Source organism: Micromys minutus (genome assembly GCF_963924665.1).
Source record: "Micromys minutus genome assembly, chromosome: 4".
Lineage (NCBI taxonomy): Eukaryota > Metazoa > Chordata > Mammalia > Rodentia > Muridae > Micromys > Micromys minutus.
Genome location: NC_137973.1, coordinates 30,151,730 through 30,176,166, shown reverse-complemented (window position 1 = coordinate 30,176,166; position 24,437 = coordinate 30,151,730). Strand labels below are relative to the sequence as shown.

At 42.0% G+C, this 24,437-nt stretch overlaps 1 protein-coding gene across 4 annotated transcripts in view; it reads left to right on the top strand.

The window, feature by feature from the left end:
• Positions 1-24,437, top strand: part of PIP5K1A (phosphatidylinositol-4-phosphate 5-kinase type 1 alpha) — a 42,147-nt gene that overhangs the window by 16,180 nt on the left and 1,530 nt on the right. For 2 of the 4 annotated variants that reach the window (XM_080916283.1, XM_080916282.1), the window contains 13 exons: positions 4,117-4,154; positions 9,751-9,831; positions 12,669-12,799; positions 13,950-14,067; positions 14,239-14,391; positions 15,253-15,552; positions 17,397-17,599; positions 18,253-18,336; positions 19,646-19,694; positions 19,895-19,979; positions 20,903-21,049; positions 21,539-21,668; positions 24,198-24,243. In XM_080916283.1, coding sequence (XP_080772409.1) covers positions 4,117-4,154; positions 9,751-9,831; positions 12,669-12,799; positions 13,950-14,067; positions 14,239-14,391; positions 15,253-15,552; positions 17,397-17,599; positions 18,253-18,336; positions 19,646-19,694; positions 19,895-19,979; positions 20,903-21,049; positions 21,539-21,668; positions 24,198-24,243 — 1,565 coding nt within the window. The remainder of the gene's footprint in view (positions 1-4,116; positions 4,155-9,750; positions 9,832-12,668; positions 12,800-13,949; positions 14,068-14,238; positions 14,392-15,252; positions 15,553-17,396; positions 17,600-18,252; positions 18,337-19,645; positions 19,695-19,894; positions 19,980-20,902; positions 21,050-21,538; positions 21,669-24,197; positions 24,244-24,437) is intronic. The other 2 variants (XM_080916284.1, XM_080916285.1) reach the window with 2 other exon arrangements.

The following is a 24,437-nucleotide window of genomic DNA, read 5'->3' as shown; positions in this document are numbered from 1 at the left end:
GGAACATGGGCATGTGCTATTACTCAGACAGACCTCAGAGGCCTGTTCTGAATGATTTGTTTTTTTAAAAAGGTCTTCAATTACATCATTTCTTTTTTCTTTTCTTTTTTTTAAGATTGTATGTACGTGATTACACTGTAGCTGTCTACAGTCACACCAAAAGACGGCATCAGATCTCATTACAGGGTTGTGAGCCATCATGTGGTTGCTGGGAATTGAACTTAGGACCTCTCGAAGGGCAGTCAGTGCACAACTGCTGAGCCATCTCTCCAACACTCTAAATAATCTTCTTAAGAAATAAAATATTATTAACCCAGACTGTGGTGATATATGCCTTTAGTCCCAGCACTTGGGAGACAGGCAAACAAATTTCTGAGCTTAAGGCCAACCTGGTCTAACATAGTGAATTATGGGGACAGCCAAAGCTATACAGAGAAATCCTGCCTCGAAAAAACAATGGTTATTGGTTACTGGTTTGCTGACTTGAAAATGGACAGATAGCTTTCATTTGTTGTGACAAGAGGGAAACTAACTCTTCACAGTCTACATCAATAATTAAGTCCTCTTTATGTTACTTCATTTCTTTAGTTTTTGAGATAGGATCACTCTGTGTGGCCCTGTTTGTCCTGGACCTCTCTATATAGACCAGTCTGGCCTTAAGCTTCCAGAAATCCACCTGGTTCTGCCTGCGTGCTGAGATCAAGACATGAACCACCAAGTTGGATTCTATTTATTTTTATGTGAAAGTCTTGCCGTTTAGTCCTTCACTGGCTTAGAACTATGTATCCTAAACTGGCCTGGAATTCACTGCAATCTTCCTGCCTCTTAAGCCTTTAAAGTGGGCTGGAGAGATGGCTCAGTGGTTAAGACCACTGACTGCTTTTCCAGAGGTCCTGAGTTCAATTCCCAGCAACCACATGGTGGCTCATAACCATCTGTAATGGGATTAGATGCCCTCTTCTGGTGTGTCTGAAGTCAGCTACAGTGTACTCATAACATAAAAGAATAAATCATTAAAAACAAACAAACAGAAAAAAACCCAGCATCATGTGTATCTCAAGTACTAAAGAATCTGCCATGCAAGTGGTGCACGGACACACATGAAGGCAAAATACCCATTCATTAAAAATTAAGATGAATTTTTAAAATTAAAAAAAAATTTACTATGTTTAAAAAAATGTCTTTCTAGTGCTGGAAATTTATTAGTGTACCCAACAGGTCCAACTTTTTTGTGTTTGACGTTTCATTTTTGATATAGTGTCTATCTCCTCCACCCACCTTTTTTTTTTTTTTTGAGATTGGGTCTCACTGTGTATGTCTAGACCGGGCTGCTCTTGAACTCTTGAACTCAGAGATTCACTTGTCCCCTCCCCTTCCTCTTAAAGAGCCAGCTTTGTTGTATGTAAACTCTCTTTTTGGTGTTCTTTTATAGTGGGCTTTCTAGCTGCCTTAGAACTCCTGTGTAACACAGATTAGAGCCTCTGCTTCTCAGGGTGGTGGTCCCATGACTTTCTTCCCTTCCTTTTCCCTTCTCTTTTTCCTCCCCAATTTTTATTTCCCACTAGCTCCTTGGCTTTTGCTTTGTTCTTGTCCATTCCCCTCCCTCCAAATCTTCCTCCTCTCTATCCTGAAGTGACTCAAGTTCTGTTCTGCAGTTTCATTTTTGAACACTTCAGGATATATTTCTGCAAACCTGGGTGTGGTGGTGCAAGCCTGAAGTTCCACATTGTGGGAGGTAGATAGAAGAGGATCAGGAAGTAGACGCAGGATGATAGGATGGTTAGGTGTTTAAGACTATCCTTAATGTGTGTTGGATCAGGAGTTAGAGGTCAGCCTGGGCTATGTGAGGCCTGATTTATCTCTTGTCTCTTTTCTCTCTTTCTTTAAAGACATATGTTCTCTATGTAGCCCTGGCTGTCTTGGAACTCACTTTGTAGACCAGGTTAGCTTTGAACTCACTAGATCCACCTGCCTCTACCTTCCGAGTGCTAGGACAAAAGACATGTGCCTCTTAGCCTGGCCTGGGACCCTATCTTAAAAACAAAACAGAACAAAAACTTATAAATAGTATTATGCAGCTATAAGTGTGTTGTTCATGGGAGAAATAGTGTTAGTGCCAGAGAGGTAGTGTGTTGATGTTGAGTGAAGTAAGAGAAGGTGGAAGTAATTCAGCATTTATCTGGCCTGTGTCGTGTGTAGCTCTGTGTTAGAATATCCGGTTAATTTGCACAAGGACCTGGCTTCACTACCCAGTGCTTAGTTTGTTTTTTTTTTAGTCAGTGAAGACAAAAGACTGCCCAGGACTTACTTTATAGCATTTATAGGGAAGCTGCCAGTCTATGTATACCATATACATGCCATTAGGTGATGTAGTCTCATCTGGGGTAGCGTGTACTTTTCCAACTATGGGCTATGATAGTATGAGTGTTTAAAGAGACTTCAGAACTTATCTTTGATGGAGAAGAAAGGTTCCAAAATCCTGAGAAGAAAAATTTCCCTTTAAGTAGAAGTTAATCCTAGTGTCGGAACTCACCTGACTTGTGTTTGGCTTCTCCACTCATAAAGAAATGTATGGATTATGGGCATGAATTATAAGTTAATATATACTGAAGATAGTATTTGTTTTTCTTTATTTTTCAAGGAAGGGTTTTTCTGTATAGCCCTGGCTGTTAAGGAACTTGCTTTGTAGATCAGGCTGGACTTGAATAGGAACTTGCCTGCCCCTGCCCCTGCCCCTGCCCCTGCCTCTGCCCGCCCTGCCTCCCAGTCGCTGGGATTAGAAGTGTGTGCCATCACTGTACAGCTACTGGAGGTATTTTCAACAATGCTAGGAAAAATCTCTGACCAACAAGAGGCTGTTGTTTGTATGAGACGGTGTCTCGTGCTTCTGGCTCTCCTTGAATTGACTCTAACCTAACATGACCTTGCCTCCATTTTCCAAGCACTGGAATTAAAAGTCCTGCTAGTCCCCCAGGCGTGCTCCCAGCTCAGTGTTCTAGTTTTATCTGTGGAGGTAAAACTTATTGTTTGTTTTTAGATATACTCAAATCTAGCATGGTCTGACTTTGAACTAGCAATGCTTTGATAATCCTGCCCCAGCCTCTGAAGTAGGTATATGCTGTCACACTGAGCTCCTTGTATATCCGTTTGTCTCTTGGGTTCTTTCTCTTCCTGCCTTGGTGTCACTGAGATTTTTGTGTGTGTGTGTGACAGTTAAATACATTAATGGTTTCCAGTCATGGTGGCACACGACTTTAATTCCAGTGCTCAGGGGGCAGAAGCAGGTAGATCTCTAGGTCAGTCTGGTCTACAGAGTGACTTCCAGGACAGCCAGGGCTACCAAGAAAACAAACAAACAACAAAAATGATATTAACACTGGGCTGGTGAGATGGCTCAGTGGATAAAGCACTTACTATACAACTGTAATAACCTGAGCTTCATCTGTAGAATCCACATAAGGTGGAAGAGAATTCACAAAGTTGCCCTTTTGACTGCCACATGTATGCTGACATGACAGACATACCAAACATGTAATAATAAATTACAAAAGGAGAATATGACCAAATGAGTTAGAATGGTGATTAGAATTAGAATGGAATATGCATAAAGCCCTTGTAAGTATGGAACAGGAAGAAAGAACATTTAAAACATGCTATTGGCCAGGAGATGGCTCAGCTGGTGCAAGCTTTGAAGCCTAAGTGCTCAAGCTTATATCTGGATGTGCTGGCTTGCATCTGTAATGCCAGCAAGAAAGGAAGTGGAGATAGGAGACCCAGAGAAGGCTCATGAGCCAGGAACCATGAAGTAAGCAGCAGAGGCAGAAAGGAGATAAATGAATGAAAGAAGGAATGAATAATAAAGATGGAAGGCAAAAAATCAGTTCTTCACAGGTGCCCTCTACACAAGGGCTGTGTCACAGATGCCTACCTGAGTGAGGTGCGCACACACATACAACACAGTAAGTGCTATAGAAAAGGATTTGGTATTGGTGCTATTAGTTTGTGACCATGTTTAGATTGATGTAAACTTTGGTCCTTACAATATGAGTTCAGTGAGATTTTGTGATTGTGTTTCTATATGCTTAATATTTTTAATTTTTTGTTGTTGTTTTTAAGCAGCGGCATCTGGAATCAAGAAAGCCACAGTATCTGAGGTAAGTGTCATATTGATTCACTGCTTGCTAAAAGTGTAATTCTGGCGTAGAATATCTGTCCAGGTTTGTCCAGATTTCTGACTTCACAGTCCATTGCTGTCATCTGCAGAAGTCATACTCAATTATATATAATTGAGTTACAAAAAGAAAGAAAGTGCCAGAATATCTCAGGGTATTTTAAGTAAGATTATGGTTTTTTGCTGGACTGTCTTGGGCCATATGCAGACTGTGGGTTAGACTTAGTTCTTTGTTTATGACTTTAAGGTAGATAAGGGTGTGTGTGTATGAGAGAGAGAGAGACAGATGTTTATTTGACATTTTAAATTTTTATTTATTTTATATATATGAGTATACTGTCACTGTCTTCAGAAACACTAGAAGAAGGCATCAGGTCACATCTCAGATGGTTGTGAGCCACCATATGGTTGCTGGGAATTGAACTCAGGACTTTGGAGAAAGCAGTCAGTGCTCTTAACCACTGAGCCCTTATTTGATATTTTTAAAGAAAAATATGTACAACTGCTTCAATGGAATAATATTCTTATATTAAACACAGCAGTAGTTAAAAATATACAGATAACTGTAGACTAGACTCCAGGACTTAGTGCATAAATCACACTGTACAGAAAAGTTTGAGACTTAACTTTCTGGGTCTGTTAAGATCAGTGTTTGAGGCCTTTAACCTGTACTGGCCGTCCAGACTTTTGCAGGATTTCTGCTTTTCCATGGTAGACTTTTTTACCATCCTGAATTTTCATTTCGTAGTCTTGTTGCTTTGCTGCTTTTTTTCACATGTCACTTTTTCTTTGCCCATCACTCACTTTGCTGCCCCTGATCTTGATTTTCTCATGTGAGAATCAGCTATGTTTCCTTAAATGCTGTAGAAAAGACAGGATCCTCCTTGTGTATTGGGTGGTGTTGGTGGGATGTTGCTGGGGATCAAATTCGGGCCCACGTGTGTGTTAGGTGAGCACTCTACCATTGAGATATATCCTCAGCTGAGATGCTGCTGTTTTTGCGTATTTTTGGTCTACTAGAAATTATACGGCTCTTTTGAGATGGGGCATTACTGTATGGTCAACTTGTCCTCAGACTTCTCCTCCTACCTCAGCTTCTAGAGTATAGTGATTATATGGACCACCATACCTGTGTACACATTTATATTTATTGTAGGGAATTTTAAGGTTTTGCTTTATTATTTTGACACATGTTTTTTCTGTGTAACAGACCTGGCTGTTCTGGAATCTCAGGCTGGCTTAGAACTCTTAGTGATCCACCTGTCTCTCAGGTGTTGGGACGCCTGGCTTCTTTTTTCTATTTTTTAGTGTATGTGATGTATGTGCTTGTGTGGGAACACTGCATGTGTAGAGAGATGGGAGGTTGATGTCAGGTGTGTCTACATGCACATACAGTGTAGATGGTTTATTCCTCTGCCTTATATATTGAGACAGAGTCTATTGCTGAGCCTGAACCTTAGTAATTGGGCTAGTCAGGTTAGCCAGCTTGATTTGGGGATCTTTTCTCTGCTGCAATTACAGTGGGATGCTACATCTACCAAGCTTTAAATGGTATCCAAACACTCATCTTAATGCTGAGCTATCTCAGATAGGTAATAGCACATATTCATCTTTGGTTTTTTGAGATAGGTTTTTTGTTTGTTTGTTTGTTTGTTACAGCCCTGGCTGTCTTGGAAGTCAGTATTTAGAGTAGGCCTCAAACTCACAGAGTTCTTCTACCTCTGCTTCCAGAGTTCTGGGATTAAAGATGTACCACCACATCTGGCTGTAATATCTGATAGTGATTATTTCTTTTGTATTTTGAGTTTTATCCGTCAGGGTCTCATTTAACCAAGGCTGGCCTCCCAGTGTACTTAAATAAAGGCCTCTGAGGTTGGCCTAAAACTCCAAGTCCTCTGCCTCCCCCTCCTAAAGGTTGGTATTTCAGGCACGCACCATCACACTAGGCGTATTCCAAGGTTTACCTGGAAGTCAGACTTCTCTCTCCTACCTGAGTTATGTGCCTGATCCTTGTTTGAAGATAGAATCTGACTCTGTGCTCAGGTTAGCCTGGCATTCACTATATAGCATATAACTTGGGACTTTGGGCAGTCTTCTAGCCTTGGCCTCCCAAATAGTGGGCTAACAGGCTCGTTCCTCCAGTCTCTTCCGTTTGCTCTGCGTTTCCCACATGGAGGGTTCCTTCCCTGCTCTTAGTTGTACTTTACCCCTATACATGTGTTGGGGTGCTCAGGAAGTTTACCTAGCACTTTTTTTTTCTTCAAGATTTCAGTTTTTTCTCTTAGAATATCTTTCCAGATATTTCTTGGTTTGATATTTTGTTAGACCTCATATAGCTCAAACTCACTATATAACCAAGATGGGACTTGAAGTGCTGATCATGCTACCTCCAGTGTCCCAAGTACTGACTGGGCTCATTTATAATTGTGGCAGCCATTTTGCTCATCCTGTCTGCTGGCTTCCTAACCTGATGAAGAGTAGCTTGGTGTTACACTGCGATGTTGACTACTGGGGTATCTAGTTAGATTTTCTCTGATGATTTGTTCCGCTCATATCTCTGGTGCTGTTATGCGGGTGTAATACAAAGTCATACTGTGTCCTTGCGAATCTCTTCAAGTCTGGTAAGATGGCTCCTCCTGTAAAGACATTTTGGGGTTTTTTGTTTTTTTCGATATAAGAGATATGATTTCTCTGTGTAGTCCTGGCTGTCCTAGAACTTGCTCTGCTGACCAGGCTGGCCTCCAACTCCTGGAGATCTGTTGTGTTAAATATTAAAAAGCTCTGTTATCAGCACTGTGGTCTCACTCCGGGGAACGAGGCTCTAGTGTTGAGCGGAGCACATCTGGATGCTGTCACCTGATCTATAAGCCTCCCTCTTTACTTGGCTCCCTTCTCAGGCAGTTCACTCAGCCCTCGTGGCTGCTTCTGTCTGGTCCACGACCTCTCCAGCATTTTGCATTTACACACTGTCCTCTACTGCCCCATAAAAACATGACTCACATCTATTAACTTTTTTTTTTTAAGATTTTTTTATTTTCTGTATATGAGTACACTGTAGCTGTCTTCAGACACCAAGAGGGCATTGGATCCCATTACAGATGGTTGTGAGCCACCATGTCAGTTGCTGGGAATTGAACTCAGGAACCTCTGGAAGTACAACCAGTGTGTTTAACCTCTGAGTCATCTCTCCAGGCCACACATCTGTTAACTTACCAAACAGGCTTATATGTTAAATTCTCAATTCACAATAACCAATGGACAAAAATATAAACTAGCCATCTATATGAGATAGATTAGATCCATAGAAACCCTTAGAAATTATGACAACCTCATGAAGCTAGAGATGCGCTGAGAGAAACATACACATCTGCCTCCATCTCCTCCTCTGTCAATCTCTGCGTACCGCCTCCTCTTCCGCTCCTTCAACCTCTTTCTTCTCCACCTCCCCACATGTCCAATCATGTACTGCCTTAACATAAACCTACACATCACCCTTTCTGCTTACTTTAAAAATACTTTACCCTCAAACATAAGCTGTGTGTAACTATTACCACTTGAAAATATTCTAAATGACTATGTTTTCTCAAAGTTAGTTTGGGTAAGCTATAAAACTAAATTAGTCTTCAACTCCTTTAGAAATCTGAGAATGGCAAAATATATAAAAACATAGGAAACCTAACATTCCAGAACTGAGACAGGTTGTAGAGACAAATCTCTACCAGTAGTCTCTTGTTAGCAACATGTGAGAGCAAGTCTTCAGCCTTCTGGCCCAGGATCACTGACAGACTTTGAAATGTAGAAATCTTGAAGGGCTGCTAATTTTGGCTCAGCAAAGATTATCAGTTGACTATTCTATATAATGTGTCCCTTTCTGGACAGTATTAGTCTGTAGAAGAAATAGTCAGTGTCTGCCCAGTGGTTGTCTAGCCATACAGTTTACCTCAATCTCTTCGTTAAATCCACCAAAGGGAAACTGTAAGTAGCAGATATGTCTCAAAAAAAGATAAATAACATTAAATGTCATAATTTATGGATTTCTGATGTTTTTGAAAACCATCTAACTACAAAAAGCATTTCTGAACTGTTAAGCCTTGACTACTCAGCCATTTTTAATTCAAATATCTCAAAAACACCCTTTTAATTGACTTAGAACCATGAGTCTATTATCTGACCCTTAACTTGTATTGTTTACTCAACTAAACAGTGTATAATAGCAGTTATAGGACTGGGTCCTATAACCTCTGCCTACTGAGTGCTGGGATTAAAGGCTTGTGCCACCCCTGTTTGGTCAGCATTTTGTTGTTTTGAGACAGGAACTCTCTCTTGCGTCTCTGAATGACCTGGAACTCAGACTCAGACTCAGTCTCAGTTGCCTCTTTTTCCCACATACTGGAAATAAGGGATACCTAGTGAGATTTTTGTCTTTAAAAACAAAACAAAAACCATAAAAGATAAATATGTCAAATATCTAAAAAAATAATCGTCTTGTTAGGTTCCTGAGTGCTAGGACCATAGTTGTATGCAACTTGATTCTTGGCTCTTTGTTTGGCTTTTATAGATGATGTTTAGCCTTTTTTCCCTAGGTGTCTATTCTCTCTTTTTCTTTCTTTCTTTTTTTTTTTAATTTTTTCAAGATTTATTTATTATATATAAGTACACTGTAGCTGTTTTGAGACACACCAGAAGAGGGCATCAGATGTCATTACAGATGGTTGTGAGCCACCATGTGGTTGCTGGGAATTGAACTCAGGACCTCTGGAAGAACAGTCTTAACCACTGAGCCATCTCTCCGGCCCTTTTTGTTTGTTTGTTTTGAGGCAGGGTTTCTTAGTGTAGTCCAGCTGTCTTGGAACTCGGCCTAGTTCTACTTTTTAAATTTTTTTAGATTTATGGATTTTACTTAATGTGTATGAATGTTTTGCCTGCAGTGTATGTATGTCTGCCACATGCATTCCTGTTTCCCATGGAGTTCCCTGGGACTGGAGTTACAAATGGTTGTGACTTGCTAGATGGGTACTGGGACTTAAACTTAGGGCTCCCCAAGAGCAGCTGACATTCTTAATCATTGAGCCATCTCCTCACTGCCTGGTTTGTTTTCAGGTGCTGGGGTTGTCTATTTCACTTGTGTAAACGTTTTGCCTACATGTATGTATGTATGTATGTATGTATGTATGTATGTATGTATGTATGTATGTATGTATGTATGTATGTATGTATGGTGTGTATGCCTGGTGCTCAAAGAGGACTTAAGTTGGCCTGGAACAGGAGTTACAGATGCTACTTGTAAGCCTGGGTCCTCTGCAAGTGGAACAAGTGTTCTTAACTACTGAGCCATCTTTCTAGCCTTCTCGGTTGTTTTTATATACTGTCACTATAGCAGTTTATCATATTATGTGGGAATAAGAATACTATCTTTTGGGGCTTTTGAGGCTGTCTCAACTATGTACAGGTTAACATTTGGCTTACTTTGTTGCCTAAGTTAGTTAGCCTTGTATTAACAATCCTTTTAGCTCATCCTCAAATGCTGGAGTTATAGGTGTGTACCACTACCTGGCCATATATTATTTTTTTTCTTTTAGGGACCTTATAACTCTGTCATGCCTGTCAAGAAAATAGGCCATCGAAGTGTTGATTCCTCTGGAGAGACTACATACAAGAAGGTGAGTCTGGACAGCGTGGGTAGATCTCCTTACTTTGGGAACAGGCTAAAGGCAACACTGTTACCATATTGGGTTTTTGTTTGTTTGCTTGCTTGTTTTGAGATAGTTTCTCATTTTATCACAGGCTGGCCTAGAACTCTGTAGTCTTTTTCCTCAGCCTCCCAAATGCTGAGATTATAGGGATGAGAGTCACCATGCCTGGCCAATCTCTTTGATAATGTTCTCCACAAGCAGTGGTTTTTCTTGGTTTTTTTTTTTGAGCTATGTTCTCTCTATTTAGCCTTGGCAGTCCTGGAACTCACTATGTAGTCCCTGCTGTCTCAGACCCACAGACCTTTATAATGGGTCTTACTACTTTGTGGGTTCTTCTTTTTTCACCCTTTATTTCCCCCCACCCCACCCCATATCACCTCCTGTAGATAGAGAAAGAAGGGTAGAAAGAAGAGAGAGAGATCCCTGATGGAGTTCTTTCCTTTTGTTTTGTCTTTGCCTCCGGCTACTAGCAAACTGCAAACCAACCCCCAACCTCCTGGGGCCCTAGCATTTATATACCCTCTGAAAAGTTCCTAGAATTCCAAATGTCACACAGTTGCAAAAACTATCTGCAGCTGGCAAAACCATGCCTCTGTTCTAGCATGAGACAAATCTCCTTCAGCTGCTGCAGAGTCTGAAGCAGCCCTACATCCCTACACCTGGAATTAAAACAAAAGCTCATTCTTAGAATATTTCCGTGTTTTTAAAGAAACCAAAATTCCAGAATTCTCACTACAGAGATCTGCCTTTCTCTGCCTCCTGAGTGCTGGAATTAAAAGCTGTACCACCACACCCAGCCCCTTTGTTGATGACAGACAATGAACATAATGTAACTTGTGTTTTAATATTTAATTCACAAAGAATGAATTATTTTCTTTCTATATGTGTATTTAAAGGAGACTTACTAATGAAAAATCTAGTGTTGGTTGATACTGTTTTTTTAGACAGGGTCATTCTCCAAAGCCCTCGTGGTCAGAAAACTATGAAGGCCAGGCAGGCCAGCTCTAACAGATCTGACCTTCCTGAGGTCCTGAGTTCAATTCCCAGCAACCACATGGTGGTACCATCTAGCTATACTGTGATCTGAGCCCCTTTTCTGGCCATGTAGGCATACATGCAGACAAAGTACTTTATACATGAAATAAATCTTAAAGAAAACAAAACAAAAAGATATGCACTAGTATGCTCAACCATGATGGGCACCTTGCTTGAGTGGAAGAAGTGAGGTGTCGTAATTAGATGCAAATATGCAGCTGAGTTCTAAAGGCCACTCACTGTTTTCTTTGCCACAGCAAAACTGGCCTTTTCCCCCCTCCTTTTTGAGAGGAGGAAAAACGCCTCAGGTTGATATGGGACTCATTGTGTTGTAGAGGATGGCCTTGCCTCCATATCCCGAGTTAGATTTATAGCATGAACCACACCTAACTGGAACCCTGTTTCTCTGTTGTTGTTCCTCCTCCTCTTCATCTTCCTCCTTTTCTTTTTCTTTCTTTTAAAGACAAGGTCTCATAAGATAGCCCATGCTAGCCTTGAACTTGCTATGTAACATTGCATCCCTTATAGTTTGAGTTACACAGTTGGCTGTGAGCGACCATCTTGTGGGCTCTGGAAGAACAGCAAGTGCTCTTAACCCTTGAGTCATCCCTCGGGACCCAGTTACTACATTTTCCCTCTCAGAAAGTAATTTTTTTCTCCTTTTTTCGATTTTTTTTTTTTTTTTTTTTTTGCAATTTATTATTATTGGTGTTTTTTTCTTCAATGTCTTTGCACCACATATGATCCTGGTGTTTGCAGAGGCTAGAGAGAGTGTTGGACCCCCTAACTGGAATTATAAACACTTGTGAGCCCACCATTTATTTGGTAGCTGAGCCTCTGGAAGAGCAGCCAGTTCTTTAAACAGCTGATCTGTCTTTTATCACTCTTTTACCCTCTTATTTTTCTTTCCTTTTTATTTTATTTTTGTTAAGTTTTCTGATTCTTCTTAATTTAAAATTTTAGTTTTATCTCCTACGAGGGGGGGGGGGGGAGCGAGTGCACACTAGTGAGCCCATGAGCGCAGTTACACACGTGGTTATGCACCACGATTCCTGAACATGTTTTCTTTTTCAATAAAGATGATGGGTGTTTTTGTTTTTGTTAACTACTTTCACGTTCTTAGAAGAAACAGTTGTTCATCTTTTAGAGGACCAAAGCTTCTATAACTATAACGTCAAATCAGACTCTGAATTTATCAGATGAACCAAATATTTGAGGGGCCCAGCTCCCCTCAGGGCAGGTAGTAAGTAATCCTAAACTCTTCCCTAGCAGGCCTGCACACATGGTCCTCTTCACTGTTCTGAATCTTTCCTGTTTCCTACGTACTCCCTAGGTTTAATTGAAATGTAGAGGACTGTGGTAGTCTACATTCTATCCAGCCTATTAGAAGGGCATTTGTTTTTCAGTGTTTCTTCTGCAGTTTTCCTCATGAATTCCATAGGTTTGGTTGCTTGGTTTAGTTTTCTAAGATCAGGTGTAGCCCAAGGTGACCTAAATTTGTAATTTCCTATTTAACCACTCACTTGGTGAGATTCCAGGTGTGTGCCACCTTTTGTTCCGGGTTTTTTTTTTTTTTTTTTTTTTTTTTGGTTTTATTTTGATGTTAAGGGTTGGGTAGTTGAAGTAGAGACAGGGTCTCTGTCTGGCCTTCAATTTAAGGTAGTCCTAGTTCTGCGTTCTAGAATTATAGGCATGTGCCACTATTCCCAGACTTTGGTTAGACTTGATCCCAGAACATTTTTGTAATTTTTTTTCCCCCTGTTTCTTAGACAACTTCATCAGCTTTGAAAGGTGCCATTCAGCTAGGTATCACTCACACTGTGGGCAGCCTGAGCACCAAACCAGAACGTGATGTCCTCATGCAAGACTTCTACGTGGTAGAGAGCATCTTCTTCCCCAGGTACCGAAGTCAATGTCTCTGAGAATGACTTATGTGACTTTCATCAGCCTCACAGTAGTTGTAAGGGTTCTAGTCTGACTAATTGAAGCTTGTCATCTCTTAACCCTGTTGTAAATAGAATAATAATATTAGAAAGAGAAAGTTTCAACACCAGACTTTGCTGAATGCTTTTGGCCAGTGGAGTGTCGTATATTACAAACAAACAAACAAAGGGCTCATTTAGGCTATTGAGCTGCTTCAGAGGCAAAGGTAAAGCCTAACCCCTGAGTTTGAGCCCCAGGACCAGATCATGGATGGTTGATACCTGCAAATTTCCTCTGACTTCAGCACATGTACCAAAGCACTGCCTGCTTACACACACACACACACACACACACACACACACACACACACACACACACACACTTACAAGTTTCATTTATTTAATTACTTGAATAAATGTAATTAAAAGAATGTTTTCAGAGTTGGAGAGATGGCTCAGTGGTTTAGAGCACTTACTGCTCTTTCAGAGGACCTGAGTTTATTTCTAGTCACCCACATTATAGTTCACAACTACTTGTAAGTCCAGTTCAAAGGATCAGGCTTCCAAAAGCACCAGGCATCCCAGGTGTGGCAGTATATACACACTTTTAATCACAGCACACAGGAAGCACAGGCAGGTTCCAGGACAGCCTGGTCTAAAAATTGAGTTCAGGACATCCAGAGGTATTAAACAGAAAACTTGTGTCAGGAAGGAAGGAAGGAAGGAAGGAAGGAAGAAAGGAAGGAAGGAAGGAAGAAAAACCTGGTATATATACACGGTACATATACATACATATGCAAAATACTCACACACACAATAAAAATTCCGAGAGTTTGGTGATATCTTTAATCCCAGCATTTTCGAGTTAGAAACAGACTGATTTCTGGGAATTTAAAGCCAGACAGGGCTACATAATAAGACCTTATCTTAAACAAAAATAAACTTCTGATTGACTTAGTCAGCTAGAAGGTAGTGTGAGTCTTGTGTTTTACGCTCCTATGTTGTGCCTTCAACCCACACATTCACTCATCTTCATCCCCATACATCTCTTGTGGGTATCTGTTGAGGGTAGATGTCATGTGGACTGGGGACTGGCACATTAAGGTTTCTTTATATTTAACCCCTCAGTGAAGGCAGCAACCTGACACCGGCTCACCATTACAATGACTTTCGGTTCAAGACCTATGCACCTGTTGCCTTCCGTTACTTCAGAGAGCTATTTGGCATCCGGCCTGATGATTACTTGGTAAGTTTCTAATTGCAGAACCTCTAATTCTAAGGTCAGAGGAATATTAGAAAAGGAATTTCCTTCTTCCACCATCTTGCTTTAGTCTATAAAATGGATGTGAATCTCCCTACTTTCTATATGGGGCGGGCCCTGGCATGTTTGACTCTTCATGTCTTCTCTCATTTTCAGTACTCCCTGTGCAGTGAGCCATTGATTGAACTCTCCAATTCAGGAGCTAGTGGTTCCCTTTTTTATGTGTCCAGTGATGATGAATTCATCATTAAGACTGTCCAGCATAAAGAAGCAGAATTTTTGCAAAAGTTGCTTCCAGGATACTATATGGTGAGTAAGGAATACTGGCAGAAGGGGTGGTCCTCAGCAGAGCCAGTGATGGTGTCTTTTTTTTTTTCCCCCAAGACAGGTCTTTCTACGTAGGCTTTTCATGCTGGCCTTGAACTCAAAAAAATCCACCTGTATCTGTCTATGGCGAGCTGGAATTAAAGGCATGTGCTGCTGCCACCAGGCTCCAGTGCTCATAGGGAATTTGATCTTAGAGGCTAAAATCAAGACAGGATTTTTGTTGGTGGTTTTAGATTTTGATACAGAGTCTCAAGTACTGGCCTTGAACTACTGATTCAGTGTCTGCCTCCCTCCCAAGTCCTGGGTTTACAATTGTGAGCCAGCACACTGGAAAGTAGGCCTTCTGAGTGCTAGGCTGGTACTATTTTTGTTTTGAGACTGAGTCTTCCTGTATAGCTCAAAACCTCTTTTTTTTTTTTAAGATTTATTTGTTTTGTATACGGTATTTTGTCTGCATGTCAGAAGAGGGGCATTAGATCTTATCTATGGTGGTTGTGAACCACCATGTGGGTGCTGGGAATTGAACTCAGAACCTCTGGAAGACCAGCCTGTGTTCTTAATCACTGAGCCATTATCTCTTCAGCCCTCAAAGCTATTCTTAATTCCTGGCTCTCTTGTCTCTGCCTCTGTGGTATCAAGATTATAGATGGCCACAGCCTTATCTGGCTTAATGCTGTTTTCTCTCTAAATTCTCTTAGACATCTTGAGAGATGTTGAACAAATATATAGGTCAGTACATTTTACTCAAATTCCTGTAAAGCATAGGAGTGGATAGCAACTTTTGCCTCGAGTTTCACTGAAAATCAGTTAACCTGCCTATTACTTCTTCCTTTTATGTCTTAGAATCTTAACCAAAACCCTCGTACTTTGCTGCCCAAATTTTATGGATTGTACTGTGTGCAAGCAGGCGGCAAGAACATACGAATTGTGGTGATGAACAATCTCTTGCCTCGGTCAGTCAAAATGCATATGAAATATGACCTGAAGGGTTCAACTTACAAGCGGCGGGCTTCTCAGAAAGAACGAGAGAAGCCTCTCCCCACCTTTAAAGACCTGGACTTCATACAAGATATCCCAGACGGCCTCTTTTTAGATGCTGACATGTACAGTGCTTTGTGTAAGACTCTGCAGCGTGACTGTTTGGTGAGTTGCTGTATTTCCCTCTATTTCAGACACAGAAATCATTTTAATCAGAAAGCCTTATAATTCTCTGGCATCGTGTTTATGGGAGCTGGAACTCAGACTTTCAGCTCCCTGTGTCCTGGGCCAAATTTGTTTGTTTATTTGGCGGGGTGCAGTGTGCAGTTGCACTTTGCTGTGTATAGCACAGCTGAGCACAGCTTTTTCACTCATGTGCACAGGACACGTATCTCACTAACCCTCAGTTCTCATATATGCTGACCCCAACCATAAAATCGTTTTTGTTGCTACTTCATAATTGTAATTTTGGTACTGTTATGAATCATAATGTAAGTATGTGTTGTTTGGTGGTCTTACCCCTGTGAAAGAATTGTTAGACTCCCCAAAAGGGTCAAGACTCACAGGTTGAGAACTGCTGGTCTAGACCATCAGCATTACTCATTCCATTTTCTGTTCTTCCCAGCAGGCATTTCATTGCCTCTCACCTGCAGAAGATCTTGTTTGTTCACTCTCATTGCTTCTTCAATGATGCCCTCTGTTTGTCAGTCTCCTGTCTGTCTGTCTGTCTGTCTGTCTTAGTTTCAAAGGCTACACAACCACTCAACTAAATGAGCCAATAGTTGACTTAAGTTATACTCAGTCAGTGGTGGCCAGCCATTCCTCAGCCTTCTTCTGCATACCTGTTATGACACTCTTGGTTGAACTGTATTGTAATGTGAGCCATGGAAGCAGAACTGAGTAGACCCCTCTTCACCCTGTTCTAGGGAGCAAAACAGGCTGACCGTCAGATGCTATTCGTGTCCTTGGTGTGATCCATCTTGCCTATTGTATTGTCTTGCCCTTTCCAGCCTCTTTCATTGGCCATACCTGCCCTATGTATTTCATATTAGCAATAACAGGGTGTCCCTTCTTGAGCCTGATGTGTGTTTCTTTCTCTAGCCCTTTGTAATGGTCTTTTTCTCACTTTATTTACCTGGCCTTACTTTTTTATTTCCAGTTTGTTGTTTGTGAGCCTATTTTCGTAATCTTTTTTTTAGTCTTCTCTGTGGTCTTTGCTATAAACATTACTGTTTATATGTACTGTTCTGCTGTACTGTATTGCAGTTGTTTCTGTATTTCTATTCACTAAATGTTGAACTGAATCAAAGCTGGTATTTTTTATAAAGTCCTCCCATACATCTTTTCTAGCCCAGATTTGTCACAGTCTACTCCACCCACACCCCCTCTTTGAGATTGGGTCTCAGGTAACCTAAACTATCCCTGTTGTCCCTGTATAGCTAAGGATGACCTTGATTCTTGCTCCTGCCTTCATCCCTCAAGTGTTGGGATTACAGGCTTATGTTATGGGAATGGAGCTTAGATGTACAACCACTCAGGCAAGCACCAACTGAGCTACAACCCCAACCTGTTGTTATAGATGCTCGCCACAGTTTGAGTACATAGTCTTTGTACCTTGAAAAAGACAGTGTTCTTTTCATAAGTGAGAAAATGAACTCTAAAACATAGGTTGCATTGCCTACTCTGGTGGCTTGGTCTTATAATTCTAATTACTTGGAGGCTTGAGCAAAAGAAAGAACCACAAGTTTAAGGACAACATGGGGAACTTGGTGAGACCTTAGTTCACAATGTAAGGGTAAAAGGAGGCTGGGGATGTAACTAAGTGATATCTGCTGGAAACCTGTATTCAGTCTCCAGTACTACAAAACAAAGTTCTGTTATTCAAATGGGAGAAAGGTAAGGAAAGGAGTATAAATAAAGACCTAGTAAAAAGAGAGATGAAGTCGGTGAGAATTTGAGAGAAGTTTTGACAGCTCCCAAATGTTGATTGTGTCCTCTCTCCCCATTAGGTGCTACAGAGCTTTAAGATAATGGACTACAGCCTGTTGATGTCCATCCACAATATGGATCATGCACAGCGAGAGCCCATGCACAGTGAAGCTCAACACTCAGACACTCGCAGACCAGCCCCGCAGAAGGCCCTCTATTCCACAGCTATGGAGTCCATCCAGGGCGAGGCTCGCCGGGGCGGCACCGTGGATACTGAGGACCAGTGAGTGACTTTGGAAGAGTGGCCAGTCACACATGGGCAGTACTTTTTCTTGAAGGAACCTAGCTTCTAGGACAGAGTAGCTTTGATCTGACAGTGAGACCAACAGCGCTAAAGCTCTGGAGCCATTGACTTTTAAAAAGAATAGAAAAGGAAAGAAAAATGTCCTAGTTTGTAGTGCATCTGGGAGAGCTGTCTAAGATGAAAAGATTGAAGTTAATACTTAGAAGCATTATAAATCACATTAGTTAATTATATTACAGCACATTTAAAAGGCTTCTCTGCTAAGGGCCTCTTTCTTACAGTTTTGGGTTTGTGTAGTGACTACAGTTACTGAAAGTTTCAGATGGTTTCATTTTTTTAGATGTCTTGTACTATGACTGCCAAGGAAAGTGCCTTATGGGAATAATTAAGGTACAAAAGCACTAGCATGTTTGTTTTTATTTGGGGACTAGTCCAAAAAGTGGTGCGTAGTAGTGATTTTAGTCTTGTTGATGGAGCTCTGGGGAGCAGTCCAAGGAGGTTGTATGCTCACAGGGATGAGATGGCTGGCTGTTCAGCTCTTAGCTCTGTGTCCAGATTCAACTGGCAGTTAGAAGGAGCTTCCCCCTGATAGTGAACACGTTTTTCTAACTCTTCTCCTTTTGTTTCTTCAGCATGGGTGGCATCCCTGCCCGGAATAACAAAGGGGAAAGGCTCCTGCTTTATATTGGCATCATTGATATCCTGCAGTCCTACAGGTGAGGGCATGTGGGCCACAGATTAGGACAGAGAGTACATGGAGCCACCGGTCATTCGTGGGTTTTCCTTTTTCTGTTTCACTTATTTTTATTTATTTTTTTCACTTTGTGAATATATTTTGCCTTTTGCCTGTGTATGTGTACCTCTAATGTCTGGTGCCTGTAGAGTGTAGAGAAAGGCATTGGATCCCCTAGGACTGGAGTAAAAGGTGGTTGTAAACTACCTATGGGTGCTGGAAACTGTACCTAGACCTCTCTGTCCAAGAACAGCAAGTGCTCTTAACTATTAAGCAACCTCTCCAGTCTGCACATACTTCTTTTAGATGTATTCTTTGTAAAGTTCTTCATGACACAAGAACCATGAGTCACAGTCTGGTTACCCATAGATTCTAGGTGGGTTTTCTCCCTGGCTTTTGTGTCTCACCACCTCTTCAACATGATGTGTACTCTGTGGAATGCTTAGTCCATCCTTAGAAGCAGGATGGAGCACTCCCTCTGCCTTGACTTTCTGTGAGAAACCTGTGGGCTGAGTCATGCTGTGCATAAGGAAATAGCTAGAGGCGCATTCTCATTTCCACAGAGGAAAAATACGATCTCCATGTTATGTAAAAACATGCAGCCTGTGGAAGGAAGAGACCGTGACATGCTGGTGAGGGAGGAGCTGCAAATGTTAGGCTCCATTTTGTTTCTGACACATTTGTGGCACTGAAGCAGACTGAATCTTTAATATTAACATTTATTTGCTTATTATATGTGTTTGTGTTTATAAACAGCCAGCATGTAGAGGTCAGAGGAGAGCTCTGGGGATCAGTTCTGATTGTGTGGATTCTGGGGACTAAACTCAGGTCATCAGACTTGGTGGCAAGCACCTTTACCCACTGAGCCATTTCACCAGCCCTCTGTCTTTCCTTTTCCATCTATGGTTTGTTCTGGGTTTTCTTTTTGTTTTTCAGATAACATCTCACATTATATGTAGCTTACTCTGCTTTTTCTAGCAGTTGGACCCAGAGCCTTAGTGTTTAGGCAAGTGTTCCTTCCCTCCTGCTCATTTTCCCTGACTCGTCAGGGACTTAGAAACTGCCTTTACCCCATGATAGGATCATTGACTTGGCTAGAAGCAACATTGGTCTCTGGAATAAGTACTACCTTGTCAGTTCTCTGGAAAGTCAGTATATACAATGGATATACTTGCCCAGTAATTATCTGTTTAAGGTTTTCTGATATCATGGCCTCTTTATGTCCTCTAAAATAAATAATTATTATAGTCTTTCATTTAAAAAAACAATGTGATGCACATTTTTCTTGGCAGGTTTGTTAAGAAGTTGGAGCACTCTTGGAAAGCACTGGTCCACGATGGGGTGAGTGTAAAGTCAGCTAAAGATCTCTTCCTCTTCTCCACTGATTGCCATTTCCCCATCAGCTTCTTGTGATTTTTGTTTTTGTTTTTTTTATTTGTGGGTTTTACCCTCTGGCAGGGCTTCAGTCTAAGAGAACATGCTCTTGGATGACACCCTCCTGCTGGGCCTCTGTTAACCCTGCAGCCATGTCTCCTTCACAGGACACAGTGTCAGTACATCGTCCTGGCTTCTATGCTGAGCGGTTCCAGCGCTTCATGTGCAACACAGTGTTCAGGAAGATTCCCTGTAAGTGGCTTCTACCAGATGATCCCCCAGTGGCTCCCTTCTCCCAAGAGATGGGGGGCAAGACACCTCTGTCAGGGAGCTGCCAAGGCCAGAGGCCTCTCCTGCTCTGCCTACATCCTGTGAGCGCTGCTTCTCGTCCTTGTGTCAGTCACTGTCTGTCCCAGTCGTTTCCGAGTTGCTGCTCCCCCCTGGCTCTCCCTACATGTTTCGTTGAGGTGAGGGCTCTTTCTGGGGAATTGGTGGGACTGGAAAAAAATGTGTAGCTGTGGATATAGACTACGCGACACAGGCTCAGGTATCTAGAAGCAGACTTGTGTGTAGGAAGGACCGGCAAGGGTGTTAGACGTAGTCTTATTTCTTCACATCCAGGAGTCAGGAGTTTTCAGATTAGTTCAAGCGGTTGAAGCCTTGCTGACTGTTGAAGGAGGTTTAGTCGTTCCCATCAACTTTCTTGATGCAGAAGTACCAGTTCCTTGTTCAAACTTGCTGTTAGTGACACTTTCAGATTCCAGGTCCTCTGCTCTCACCATAAGCAGGAGTTGTTCCATGGTGAGGTGAGAAAGACTTAGACATTGCAAACAGGCTACAAGGTGCAGAAAGCTGTTTTCGAAGTGAAGCAGCAGTTGAAATTCCAGTGCTGCATGCTGGGAAGGGGTAGAGATGGTTGCCATAGGTTTCCTGGGTGGTGTTGATGAAGAGCAGGAGTACTCACCAGTGAGAGCAGAACAGACAGAGGTCACTCTGTGTGTGTCACTTTCCTCTTTGCAAAGACCCTCCTCTCTGTTTGTACTTTGTAAGCCATCTGTCTACACTAACACTTTTTCTGCCTTTGCTCCAGAACAACTTTGGGTATGTGTTGCTGTCTGTCTTGGTGACGGTTTCTGAGGCAGGTGCTAAGTAGGCTCTCTCTCTCCCTTTTGAAGTGAAGCCTTCTCCTACCAAAAAGTTTCGATCTGGCCCATCTTTCTCTCGGCGATCAGGCCCCAGCGGCAACTCCTGCACTACTTCCCAGCCGACGGCCTCTGGGGAACACAAAGCACAAGTGACTACAAAGGCGGAAGTGGAGCCAGGTCAGCTCAGGGCTGGGGTCAACTCGAACTGGACACACTCCTGCTTCTGAACCCTGTGTTCTCTCCCTAGGACCTTCACACCCCACTTCTATGCAGTGAAAACTAACTCGCCTTGGGCTTGAGTTTTCTTGTTTGTTTGATGTTTGTTTTTTCCAGGCAGGGTTTTTTCTTTGTAGCCCTGACTGGCCTGGAACTCACTCTGTAGATCAGCCTACCTCTGCCTCTTAAATGCTGTGATTAAAGTCATGCACCCCCATTACCCAGCTGCTCTTTTTCCTGAGACAGGGTCTCAGTATGTATATAGCCAGGCTAACCTCAGCCCCATGACCCTCTTTTCTCAGCCCCCCAGGTACTGTGATTACTAGAGTGAGTCACCATGTCCTTGAGTCACTATGCATCTTCCCCTGGTTTTTTTTCTGACCACACAGTCTTTGATTTACTGACTCTTTCTTTATTCAATGATTGATTTTTATTTTTCTTTTTCTACAGATGTACACCTTGGGCGTCCTGATGTCTTACCTCAGACTCCACCTTTGGAGGAGATAAGTGAGGGCTCACCCATTCCTGGTCCCAGTTTCTCACCTGTAGTTGGACAACCTTTGCAAATACTAAATTTGAGGTTGGTTTCTTGACTGGTTACTCCAGATAATCTGTTTTCATGTCATCAGAAATTTTTGTTTTTGTGTATTTTAAGAGTGTGTGCACTGTGGTGTGCTAGTGAGGCACGGACAGGTGGATCTCTGAATTTGAAGCCAGCCTGACCTACATAGTGAGTGCCAGGACAGCCAGGGCTATGTAGAGAGGATAGATAGATAGATGATAGATAGATAGATAGATAGATAGATAGATAGATAGATAGATAGATAGATAGATAGATAGATAGATGATAGATAGATAGATAGATAGATAGATAGATAGATAGATGATAGATAGATAGATATAGATATATAGTTATATATAGATATAGAGAGGAGGGGCGTGGATTTGAAACAGTCTCACTGAATAGTCTAAGCTTACCTTAAATGGGCAGTCATTCTGTATCAGCCTCCTATGTCCTGGGATTGCAGTCATGTACTATATTGTATCTGTTAGCAGCCAAGCATTCTATAGGTGAATATAATCATGACTTAATTCTGTTACCTAGAATGTTATCTATTACATCATACTATGTTTTACCAGATTTAGTAGCTGAAAATATAAAGCAGAACTAGGTGTTCTGGGGGCACACTTTAGTCTTAGCGCTAGGGAGGTAAGAGGCAGGAAGATCATAGTTCAAGGCATGTCTGAGTTCTATAGACTTCGTCTCAAAGAACAAAGCTAAACAAAACCCTTATGTCATTTTTTCTTGGGTTAGGAATCCAGATTTAGCTTGTGGTAGAGGTCTTTTGACTGAGATTTCTCTTGAGATGGTAATGAAGCTGCTGGTCAGGAGTAGGACCTGCTCAAGTGGAAGGAGAGTGCCCTTCTGAGCGCATTGGCATGGTTATTGACATTACTTGCTTCCTTGGTGGTACATGTCTGTTTGATGCATGGGCCTCTTCACTAGGTAACTCAGAACATCACTGCTAACTTTTCTGTCAGTGTGTGTGTGAGAGAGATGTCTAAGTGGAAACTATAGAATTCTTAGACCTCTGTGCTGTTTTCATCAATGACTCAAAGCTATGACTGCTGACTGAAGGGGCATGGGAGCCTTAGTTGTTGGCTTTTGAAATGTCTGACTCTGAAACCTAAGCTCAGCCTTCCTAGCACTGGGTTTACAGTGGGGGATGTACAGCATCTGGCTTAGGTATTTAAATTTGATCTCAAGACCTCAGGCATAGAAGACAAGCTCTATTGCCTCTGGGCTATGTTTCCATTGGAGGGTTTGTTAGGGTAACACCACATAAAGGAATTTGTATTATGTATTACATGTTACTTCACAATTTAACAGTTAGAAATAACAAACATTGTTGACTTGTTTTCTGTGAGTCGGAAGTCTAGGTGACTTAGCTGGATGCCTTTGACTCAGGGGCCTTCCATTGGTTACAGTGAAACTCAGGCAGGGCATCTGTATTTTACCTCAGTTCTGGGGCATTAAGTATAGCCTTAGAACATTGAGCTTGCACTTGAGATCCTGTGTCTATCCCCAGTACCACATAAGAAAATTTGAGCCAAACATTTGGGAGACAGAGGCAGGAGGACTGCAGTGAGGCCAACCTCACTATATGGAAGTACTGCCAAGGAACCCCTGCCTCAAAACAAACAAAAGTTTGGAGAAGGAGCTAGTGGAGAGCAGCAAGGATTACCTTTCTGGCTTAGTTCCATGGAATAGTCTTGAGGAGTGAGATCATGCCAATAACCAAATAACTGAACCTGGAAGGTGATCAACTGCTGTAGCCAGGCACAGTGGCACCCGCCTGCAATTGCAGCCTGTGAAAGGAGGAAGCAGAGTCTGGGATTTAAAGTCACCCTCAGCTACATAAAGAACTACCCCAATTACTTGACATTCTGTTTGGGGGGAGGAACTACTTAATTAAACAATGGTACTTCTAAATTTATTAGCTTCAGACCAGTGAAATGGTTTAGTGCACTCGAGCGTGTGTGCGTGTGTGCGTGTGTGCGTGTGTGCGTGTGTGTGTGTGTGTGTGTGTGTGTGTGTGTGTGTGTGTGTGTGTGTGTGTGTGTGGTTAAAGCTGTGTTCTAGCACTCCTGGGCCTTTGACTGTGCATTTTGAAGTGGTGTCTCATAAGGTTGTCCAGAACAGTCTAGAAGACACTTTGTAGATGCACAGATACTGAGCTGGTTATCCTCCTCCTTGTCCTCCAGAGCTGGGGTGTAGACATGCACCACTGTGTCTGTCTGAAGTTAGTTTCTTGGGTTTTCGTCTCTGTGGCGTTGGTCTCTCTCCTTCATCCTTGGTGTGTTTTCAGGGATCAAACTAAAGGTGCCAAGGCTTATGCAGCAAGCACCTTTCACACTAAGCCATCTCTTCTGCCCTGTTTTGTTTTCTGAGTCTAAATGGAGAGTGAAGAGGTAGTTTATATGACCTTGGAGGACATGCTGGGGATGGAATCCAGGACCATGGGTGCTGTGTGAGTGTTCTGCTTCAAGCTACACCCGAGGCCCCTTTTGTTTTCTAATTCTCTGCCATTTTATTTCCTTCTTTTAGTTCAACCTTGGAAAAGCTTGAAATTGCAGAGTCAGAGTTCACCCATGTAAGTATCTGGGATCTAGGGGTGCTTGAAGGGTATGAAGTGTGTCGCTGACAGAATAGAGCAAAACTTGGTTGGAAAATATTGCTGTACTCTTGCACCTTGCTTCTAAAGAGTTTTATGGTCGGGCATGTTGGCACACACCATTAATTCTAGTACTTGGGAGGCAGAATTTGAGGCCAGCCTAGTCTTTCCAG